Source organism: Heliconius melpomene, chromosome 8, assembly GCF_056956725.1.
Source record: "Heliconius melpomene rosina isolate 202511_hmr_F chromosome 8, ASM5695672v1, whole genome shotgun sequence".
NCBI lineage: Eukaryota > Metazoa > Arthropoda > Insecta > Lepidoptera > Nymphalidae > Heliconius > Heliconius melpomene.
In genome coordinates this window covers 10256948-10268244 of record NC_140396.1, presented here as the reverse complement: position 1 = coordinate 10268244, position 11297 = coordinate 10256948, and the positions used below count along the sequence as shown (strand labels likewise).

The following is an 11297-nucleotide window of genomic DNA, read 5'->3' as shown; positions in this document are numbered from 1 at the left end:
ACCTTTGTACTTGACGCAATTCTTGCAAATTATTGCGAATCCGACTGTCCAATGTATAGATAAATAATTTCGCAACCTCAATAAACTTAAACAGCAGCCTATCGTGTCAACAGTCGCTTATATCGACGAGGCGTGCGATCAAATCTACGTTGAAAAAGTTTTTAGTTCTACAACAAACTTTTTAGTTCTACTTTTTTTTTTTTTTTTTTTTGTTCTTTTTTTGGTACATCCTCCTATTAAAATGCCACTGAAAAGAACACCCCCTAAGTCATTGTTACCGTCACCACAACAGACTTGTGTCTCGGAACCAAGTCTTGTTAAACAAGGCAACGTCGATACTGGAGCATCGACCCCAAATGTGACATTCCGACAAAAACGGAGGCGTACGCCCTCCGATGAAGTTGGTGAAAAGCTGGCCGCGTTTATGGTGGAATTTAAAGATCTACTCGATGCGCTTAAAAAAGAACAAAATTTGAAATTTGAAAGATTGTCTGCAGCTGTGGAAGAAATTAAAAGACAAAATGTTGAAATACAAACATCTGTTGAGTTTCTGTCGCAGAAATATGATTCCATTATTACTCAGATTGACAAATTAGAGAAGGACAAACAACAAAATCTTCTTCAAATACAGTCTTTAGAAATCAAAATGGAAAACTATGAACGCTTGTCAAGGTCAACATGCATCGAAATAAAAAATCGCTAAGCTAAACAAATACTCACACTGCTGGATTTCTAACGGCAAGGTGCTATTACGGAAGAAGGAAGGAGATAAACTTATAGTTGTTAGAAGTGAAAGTGATTTATCTGATATACCAGTAAAAAAATGACTAGTCAATTCAAATGTGTACACTTATTTTTATATTAATATGTCAAATTTAGTTTTATATTCTTGTATTTTAATTCAATTTAAATATTGTGTATATTTTTTATGGGATTCCATGTACTTACATAATTACACTATTACACATACACTCACCAGTTTAATATTACTTACCGTTTTGTATAATAACAGTTACATCGCCTCTTTCAGTGTACGGGTTGGTAAAGCTTTCATTTGTACCATTATTAGAAAAGTATTTGGATTTAAAAACTTATTTCTTTCTATATATAAAATAAATAATATGTCACCAAACTTTGGAGAGCTGGTTACTAGCACATACGTTTTTCAAACAGAATTAAATAATGGGTCACAAAAATTTACTTGATAATATTGATAACTTATTGGTAGCTGATTCTCAACTCTGTTCTCCCGAGCAATGTAAGGAATCCTTGACTCATATTAGTGGTATAAAAATTCTTCATGTAAATATACGAAGTATAAATTGCAATTTTGACTCGCTTTTGGTTCTTCTTGACAGGTTGAGTTACAAAGTTGACATTCTGGTTTTATCGGAATGCTGGTTGAGTAAGACTTCTATAATTCCCGTACTGCCGAACTTCCGATCGTTTAAGTCGGGCTATACAAATCAAAATGACGGTCTCATCGTGTATACCAAAGATACTTTATTATGTGAGGTTATTGAGCCCAGTTTTTGTGAGGCAAATTGCCTCCAAATTACGCTTTCTACTACCCATGTCATTCTTGCTTTGTATCGATCTCCCTCTTACCGTTGTATTAATGTGTTCTTAAACAGCTTGGATGATGTACTGACTTCGCTAACAAAGTCCAAAACAATAGTCCTTATTGGTGATTTAAATATCAATATTAGCGGCTCGTCAAATGATTCGCAAGCGGAAGAATATTTAAATCTATGCGCAACACATGGTCTTATACCAGCGCACCTATTTCCCACCCGTAATGAGAACTGTATAGACCACATACTCCTTCGAAGTAGCAGGAAATCTTCTACATATGTGCTGGACGCACCTCTCACTGATCACTGTCCTATATTGGTTTGCTGTGAACTTCAAAACAGAAATATATTAACATCTGAAACTGCCACTTACGTGGATGAATCGTCAGTTACTCGTGTACTAGAAACATCTGATTTTACTGATATTTTAAGTAACAGAGATCCAGAAGGTGCAGCAGAAAAATTGGTATTAACAATAACCTCTGCTATACAAAAATACACCCGCATCATCTCTTGCAGAAAAAGAATTATAAAACCATGGATCACTCCTGGATTGCTCCGATGTATAAGAAATCGCGATAAACTATATAAAAATACGAAAAAGAATCCCGATGATCCAATATCTAAAATCAGTTATGTTCGTTATAAAAATTTCTGTAACAATCTGTTAAAAAAAATTAAAGCTAATTATGAAAATATCGAGTTCCAGAAAGCTAGCAAAAATACAAAAAGGACATGGACCGTTGTTAAAACAATTATAAATAACACTAAAGAGAATACTAAGGTCTCAAGCAATCTCTTGCAATTAGGTAACGATCCAATCTCAGCAGTCAATAATGTAAACGATTACTTTGCTAATATAGGGAAAAAACTTGCTTCTGCCGATCATTTTAATAGTGCTCCTCAGATGTACCTACCGTACACTGCCGCCCAGGTAATACCTAATTCAATGGTTATTAATGAAACTGATAATTCAGAAATTAGATCCATAATTCTTAATCTTAAAAGCCATTGCGCGGTAGGGTGGGACGGTATATCGTCCTCTGTCCTTAAAGCTTCGGTAAATGTACTTACCCCACCTATTTCTTGGATTTGTAACCTCTGCTTATCCCAGGGGGTATTTCCCAAAATCTTTAAAAAGGCTGTCGTTCACCCAATTTATAAAAACGGATGTAAGGCCAGCTTCAGTAACTACAGACCCATATCTGTTCTAAGTGCCCTATCTAAGATCTTGGAAAAGCTTATTAATAATAGACTTGTCTCCTACTTAGGTAGATACAACTTGCTTTCTCCTAACCAATATGGTTTTAGAAGTGGTAGCTCAACCGAGGATGCGCTCTCGAATTTAGTTGATGAGGTTGCCCAAAATATCAATAATAGAAAAAAGACTCTTGCCATATTTCTGGACATTTCTAAGGCCTTTGACACGGTCTCACTACCGATCCTTTACAGCAAATTGGAAAATATTGGTATTAGGGGAATTGTCTTGGATCTCTTTAAAAGTTATTTATCTGACAGAACACAAGCAGTAAACATTAATAATAATATTAGCAATGAAGCAAACGTCTCTTTTGGAGTACCTCAGGGTAGCGTATTGGGACCAACTCTATTTTTAATCTACGCTAATCAACTTTGCAACCTTTCTGTTCCAAATACCAAAATTATTTCTTATGCAGATGATACCGCTTTGCTTGTGTACGGTAACAGTTGGGCCGAGACACGCGAGCATGGTGAGAAAGCTTTAGCCATCGTAATAAGCTGGTTGTCCTGTCACAGGCTAACATTAAATGTGGATAAAACCCAATTTATAACTCTAGGCCCGAAACGCTCGTTGCCACCCATTTCTTTTTCTATAATTGCTCATAGATGCCACCCCGAATTAAGTCCAATTTGCCATTGTAGTAATATTAATAGATCTTCCACTATAAAATACCTTGGTGTTATTATAGATGAGAATCTCACCTGGAGGAATCATATACTAGCTTTAAGTGCCCGTATACGAAAAATAATATACATTTTCAAACAATTAAGATCTGGAGCTAGTATAGAAATTGCTAAGATGGTTTATTTCGCACTTGTCCAATCGATTCTTACTTACTGCATACCGGCATGGGGTGGTGCTCCTAAATCAATCTTACTCCCACTAGAAAAAGCACAGAGATGTATACTTAAGGTTATGACATCTAAACCTACCCGTTTTCCAACTGCCGAACTATATGACATTTGTAAAGTTTTAAGTGTCCGTCAATTATTCGTTCTGCGCTCTATTTTACGGAAGCATAGGCTCACCCCTTTCGAACCGCAGAACAATTGCGGGAAACGAAGAGTTGATAAGGTTTGCTCAATAGAGTCACGACGCACTGTCTCGGCAAATCGCCTATTTTATTACTTAAGCCCCATACTATATAATAAAATAAATAAAGAATTAAAAATATATCCCCTAACGTCGTATCAATGTAAAACTAAATTGACTGACTGGCTATTAAACTTAGATTATGATCAGACAGAGAACCTATTGATCGTATAGCTTGATACCGATGAAGCTATCATACGTACGCACACACACATCCACACACGCACACACGTCCACACACACATACACACATCCACACACGCAAACTCACACACCACATATAAACATCATGCACATCGATCATTCTAATAATGTTTTGTTTATTGTATACCTTTTTATTTTATTTTTTCTTTTAATTAATTAATTTTTAATACTATTATTGCATGCTTTTTTAATTATTAGTTTTTATCATTTGTTATATTTTAAAGTTTTTTCTTTTTTTTTTGTAATTGATCATACTAATTTATGAATGGATGCTTGTGAGGCGGGCGTTAATAACTGCCACACAGTTTACAACTAATGCGGTTATTATCGTTATAAATTGTTTTTTTTGTAATTTTGTTTATGAATAAATTATATTATTATTATTATATTATTATTAATCTGCGTAGTGTATCTGAATGATAAATAGGTCCCTTTGTTTGCGTAACTAAACACGGGAATGAATGAGAATATATAATTACGGAATCATTTTTTATTTATTTACAAAAGCACTTTCCACATTACCATAAACAACCCCACATATATTACCCGATGTACTGCAGGTCTACCGGCGTAAGAGACAGGTAATGCCAGAGCCAGTAATAGGTGAGCTCGTCGTAAAGCACGGGCGCACTCAAATGTATAATTTCCACAAATCAATCTGTCTGTCTGTCCCGAGCCTGCTCGCACTGCGCTGTGAGAAACAAATCAAATTAATCTTCAAAACTACAGCCCACGTCATTTTGTGCAAAACTTAAAAGCATAATATTTTAATGTTTTTAACATTTTTAAAGATTTACCACATACTAAGGTTAAGGTAAATAATTTTTTGAGTGAATGAATTCAGTTCATCCGCGCCTCTTGCAAACCGTCGATGCACTCTGACCACTGAGCCATACGTTCTCATTTAGCTACGATGAAATTCTTGCACAATTACTTTTCTACCGATTTTTAAATAAAATTAACAAATAAACTTTCTACGTTTGTTTCAAAGTATGATAAAATAACTAAATTCCTAAAGTTCCTGATACCGTTTCGACGATTGAACCAACAAAAAATAACAAAATATTAGTGTGTAGGTACATAGTAACAGCAGAGGCGGAGAGGCATTAGAGGCAAGCATTGAATCTGTAAACACTCTCCTGTAAGATAAGTGACTCCTCGCTGATGACAAGCACGCGTGCGCAGCGTACCAACTAGCAGCATTGCAAGTACAGTGCGGTCGAGGAGTTGTGTACGCGAGTGAAGCCTACGTGCTGCATCTGCCCTCTGACTTCGACCTAAAACATACGTCTCGTACTCTCAGACATTTGGTATGAAGAGCATGTCGCAGATGACGCGATACCTTACGTTTGTACAATCCAACAGTGAAAGTTCATTGAAACATAACAAACAATGAATCTATCGAAGTACTGACAGTGTGCTCCACTCCTGTACCACGACTGGCCACAGATAGATTTATTTTCAATTTTAATATATATATAATTACATCTACACAACAATAGGTACACAGTGCCCAGTGCCCAGTGCGCAGGTAGCGCAGGTAGCGGAGGTAGCGGAGGTAGTGTCCGGACTCCGGAGGTGGCAGGTGGCGGGGGGTAGGTTAGATTAATTCAATTACCGCGCATGACTTGCCACCTCGCGACGACGGCGCTAGTGACGAGACACTAACCACGATGCACTTCATACCGAGCAGAAGACAGAGTGAGAAGTTATTAGCTAAATAAAATACATTTAGAAGTAATGAATGTAATTGTTAATACTACATTCTACATTACTTCTTAGACTACTGGCATTATTGATACAGAGTATTGTTGTAACATATCACTATCACTATTTAGTATATAGTGTTTGATGTTACTGAGTGACTGTCCTCTGTCCTCTGTCCTCTGGGAGGTGTAGCCCCTCTACACCTCCCAACTACTAAGATGTCCAACAATTCGTACGAACCAGGGAGAACACAGAATGTTTCGTTTTATATGATGTCCACGGAAGATAAGTTAAATTAGGCGACTGCTGGTTAATAATAAAATAAGGAATTACATATTTTAAAAAGTCTTACATCGATAATCAAACCCCGTACATCACTGTCAACAAAAACGTAAACCGTTTCCGAGAATAGACTCATTTAACGCTTCTATACAAATTTGACGATTACGTGCTCAGGAAACAGCGCGCAGTGTAACAAATGATAATAAACTATATATCAATGTGGTAGAGCTCAAAATTGTGTATAACATTATTTACTTAAGGTTTAACTTATACCTCTTACCGTTTGTTACTATAGTTAATCTTAACGCTAATTTATATACTTCTTACAAGTGTAGTTACGTGGAAAGTAAGGTAATGTAATAAAATTACGCATTATCTACGGGTTAAACTTGAGAAAATAAATTTTAAAAATTCTTGAGACTGCTATCTTAAAGTACCGCTAGCAGGAAAAAAACATTTCTGGCAAGTTACTATAGTGTTCTGTATGGATAGCGAATTAATATGGGAAAAATGATTGAGGAACGTGTTCAAATAATAAAAAAATATCTAAAAATTAAACAATACGAAAATTTGTTGAACCAAAAGAATGAAATACGCGTTCGCTAAAGTACAACGAGTGTAGTAAAAAGTAGAGACGCGTCATTGACCGCGTTAATTGATGTTAATGGGTTAATTTTTACGAGTTCCCGAGAAATGAAGCCAGTCCAGCTTAACTTGCTGTCGTCACTCACCGCTCACGTGGTTAGTGATGGAGGGCGGAGAGACGTGGCGGGCCCGGTTGCTATGCCCGGCGTACGCAATTGACAAATTAAAACTACTTTACATATAAAAAGTTTAATTAGAATACTCGGATATATAACAGCACTGTAGTGGAGTAGTATGGAGTAGATGGAATATAACGCACAATAGTTATGCTTATTTGTAAGCGCTAACGCAGATTGCATATCGATAACAGAATTTCTAATCAGCCTCCTTGTACCGTTAGACTTCTTCCTCTAATCACACGATAGCTCAATATCCATTCTCCTTTATCTATTTAAAAAAAAAAACAATTATATGCATAATCCATTCGTTTATTTAAAATACTAAATTAAATCAGTATCTAAACCCAAAATAAATGACATGATAAAAATGGTGGAACCCAGCGCACTGATGGATGCCCACCTTTGTAAGTGCGGATAGATTTACTCGAGCATTATCAAAATCTCTCTAATTTATGGTGTATTTATCCAAAAGCTTCCACAGTGAATAATTTCATAATTTAAATGAAACCACTGGCTGTAACAGTTACCGACAGAGGGGCGGGGCGACGCGCGGGGACACACGGGGCTCCATTGCACGCATCACATTACGAGTAAAGTAAGTTTCATAGTACATGCTGTAGACTGTCCGATGTGGGCTAACATGTTTAAGTCATATTCCACGCTCTCTTCGAACGCCTGGTCCCAATGAGAGTATATTGAAATATTTTCTTGTTGCCATCAAGCGTGTTTAAACATTACCGTCTCTTGGCGGCGCGCGTCCCGTTATTAATCGTTAAGTAACGCAACACAGCGGTGGTACAGCGCTGTGGATCACAAGAGTTAGAGCACTGGTTCACAAATTAAGTGATGCCTCTCTACAGGTCCGTGGGGTCCGAGCATAGGTTTTAATTGTTACAACAAAATACGTTTGAAAACATACATAAGCAACTATATAACACTTCATCTAAAGTATTGGCTCAAATTTACACTTATTTTCATAGAAATGAATACGCTACCCACAAATAAATCCACACGTGACAAGCCATTTATCCACAACAAGTAGTTATAGAAACTTCAATAAATAAGAAAACACGATTTGCTGAGGTGTGATACGTAACTAATTACAGCGCCGGCGACGCCGCCGGTGGTCGCCGGTAATTGACAGCCATCAATGATCGACAGGTACCCATCTATACCCACCTACTTCAGAGATATATCGCAGCTGCGAGCTGATGTTCGTTAGTCCAGATTTACTAGAAATAATTTACATCCTATATAACTCTTATTTGGCTGAGGCCGTCGTGGTACAGGGGTAAAAGGGTGCAACTGTAACGCGACGCTTGTGGGTTCGATATCCTTTTGAGGGAATTACTTTTATTTTTTAAATATTTTCATTACTTGGCTCTGGCGTCAAGACTGCGATATCTCAACACGCAATGCCTCGAAAAATTTGGCCGAAAGTTGGGAACGGAGTGTCTTAACACTAGGTTCCCTCTGCCTACGCTGCTGCATGCCTGATACAGCGTGAAGCTGTTTTAACCCTTATTTAGTGGATTATTATGTATGTTTTATGTAGCTGTTAACAATTGACACATCACTGCACGTGATGCGACTACTTATATTACTTGCCATAATACTTTGTTTGAAACAAAGCCATATCGTGGGAATATACGAAGTTTTAAGCTTATATACCTGTGACAGAGCAACACACACTGTCTTCACCGTATTTTGTATGAGTTGAATGGTTACGAGGCGGACGGGCAGTAGGTACACGCAAGTTGCAACAATAACTCAACTTCTGTTCGCAGTTCGCGAGCTCTTTACAAAGACACTTTACACGTCTCCTAATAACATTTGGCGCTTACACTCGCACTCGCACTCGACGCACAAAGACCGACTTGAAATGTAACAATACGGTGTAATTTATTCACAACTTTAAACTTTTGTGGTCTATGTGTGAATGTTCCTAGCAGGCATACTTACTATAGAGTATACAAAGATAGAGGTTTACTAGATAATTTAAATAGAATTATAATTATACAGGTATTAGCTTTTAGCTTTTAAATAAAAAAAGTTATTTCTTCTTTTTTCTTTTTTTCTTTATATTAGATACATAATATTTTTAATATTCAGAAGAAATCAATCAAATTATTTATGCTACTACTTGTTTTGTAAGTTCAGGCCGTAGCCGCGTTCTGGCTCTCATGGGACCAGAGCGAAACAATTACAATATTAAATATTTCATGACCCCGAGTGCGTAGTTAGTGCGAAATTAAATGTGAGCAAGAGGTATGTATGGCTGAACAGAGAAAAGGTGAAGAAAAAATAAAAATTATTACAATTCAAACTTAATAATAACCTTCAAAATTATTACAATTCCCCTCTTATACTTACATTATTTCATTTTATTCTCACATATAAAATTATACAAAGATTAAACACTATTCAAAACACAACACAATCCTCGCTTCCAAAGCAAAGTAATATTCATTAGGCGATAACTCTTGAATAGAAAGAGGTGTTGACCGCGCAGGTCCAGGAGACGACGCTAAGGAAGAGATACGACCACCGGCCGGGGGAGCTAAGCCGGTAGATTCCGCCGCGATATCTTAATATTGTCTTCGTAATATGATAATCAGCTAAGGAAACGAAATACTAATAAATGGCGATAAATAGCAATAAATATTATTATATTTCGTAAGTGTTCAGACTTGGGTTCTTCAGAATTATTTATTTGTTTATAAGCATATATTTACTTATATATTATGTATTTTGAAAGGGAATGTACAAAAATCAAGCAGTCTTAATATAATTAAATTTTGGGAACGCTGAATAGGAACTCCTATAATTAGTTTTAAATACATAGTGTAAGGTAAACGGGGTATCCGTTTGGCACTTTCCACCCAATTTTCAAAGCATTGCATGTAGAGTGATAGAACTTAATGCCATAAGTAAAAAGAGCGAGAATGAAAGTAGTTCTTACTCTCGAATGAGAATCAAACCAGCAACCTTTACTTCCTACTCTACAAAGAATCCCATAAACATGATGACTATAACATATCTAATCAGTAAAATTTAGAGTAAGCACTCTAACACAGGTAGGTACTCGCACAGCCTCCACAGACCATATCTAATTAGACCGAGAGCGAAGTCCCGCTACACGAGAGGCGCACGGGGCTCATGAGGCGCGGTGCATTTACATGAGAATCTAAAACGCGTCGACAAGTGGCCAAGGTACTTATTCAAATTCAGATTTATTCCATTCAAGCTCACAGCATCTGCATCTCCCGGGATGCAGCCAGCCAGCCAGCCAGCCCGCTGAGACGCGCTTATAGAGATATATAAGGATCAACAGGAATACCGTATTCGTATCGGTGAATGAGTGAGCCATTATGGCGTTGTTGAATCGTTGGAAGGGTTATTTGTTATTATTAGTATTCATTGAGAAGTATTAACATACCAGAACCGTTACCATAGCAACGTGTACCGTATATGTCATCATTACCGTATATGGCTCGGGGATGTATAGTATGAAACATACATTGTCTGTGTTATATTTATTTTATTAAGTTAAACAATTTTTTTAACATTACGCAGTATAATGCATTATTTTAAAATATTATTGACCTTTAAAGATTACTATAAAATCAACTAAAATCTTACCTTCACGTAATATTTTTAATACTTAGGTTAATTGATTTGTATTAAATAAACTAAGTAAATTCCCATAGGTAAAATGCAACGGGTAAAAAAAACGTCCTGATTTGGAGGGCGAGGGACGTAGATTAACTGAATGTTTCTCAGAAAACCCGATTAAATCTTAAATAAAATAAACCTCTACATGATGCACCATCGCTACTGATGGCCACTCATGTTTAGTCGACAACAGCGATTGTGTTGCGTAACAGTAATATTTCTGAATGGGCAATAAAACTATCTACAGTCGCTATCGATGATCGAACCCGCAACTACCTGAACACGAAAACGATAGGCCCCGTCGATAACAATAACATCTCACACACCAGTACTACCGTGCTCTTACTCAGTGTTAGAGGCTGTCCACACTCGCTTGTAACAATGTATTTTATTAGTAAAAACGTGTTATTCGGAAGGATGATAGAAAACGTATAAAAAAACGTAAGAATGTACTAATATTATACAATATTTTTTTTTAAATATTAGTCAATCGATTAAGTGCAATCATTCTTCTATCATAGAAGTCTAGTAAAATTAAAAAATGTAAGAAATTAACGTAAGTATTATAGTCTGATTTATCATAATTAATAATTAGCTTCATGTTGTATCCTGCATATATCAAGGTGAGTGGCGGATCTCAAACTCGCGCTCTGCCTTGGTACCAGAGCGAAGAAATGAAAATTTCAATAAATAATAATTAATTCCCTCGAGTGCGAATCGAACACACAACCGTCGCGT

General features: G+C 36.6%; 1 protein-coding gene across 1 annotated transcript; it reads left to right on the top strand.

Moving 5' to 3' along the window:
- Nucleotides 1–241: 241 nt before the first annotated feature.
- On the top strand, nt 242–9476 carry LOC146537096 (uncharacterized). The gene is made up of 4 exons (XM_085189669.1): nt 242–672; nt 1359–3568; nt 5634–5726; nt 9376–9476. Exons 1-4 carry the CDS (start codon nt 242–244, stop codon nt 9474–9476), a joined length of 2835 nt encoding a protein of 944 aa, XP_085045795.1.
- The last annotated feature ends 1821 nt before the right edge of the window (nt 9477–11297 follow it).

Excerpts from the sequence above, each read along its gene's own strand:
- LOC146537096 (XM_085189669.1), top strand. The coding sequence starts at position 242 with ATGCCACTGAAAAGAACACCCCCTAAGTCATTGTTACCGTCACCACAA. Across the intron at positions 3,569-5,633 it reads TATACTAGCTTTAAGTGCCC|GTACACAGTGCCCAGTGCCC; the intron begins GTATACGAAAAA and ends ACACAACAATAG. Across the intron at positions 5,727-9,375 it reads GAGGTGGCAGGTGGCGGGGG|AAAGAGGTGTTGACCGCGCA; the intron begins GTAGGTTAGATT and ends ACTCTTGAATAG.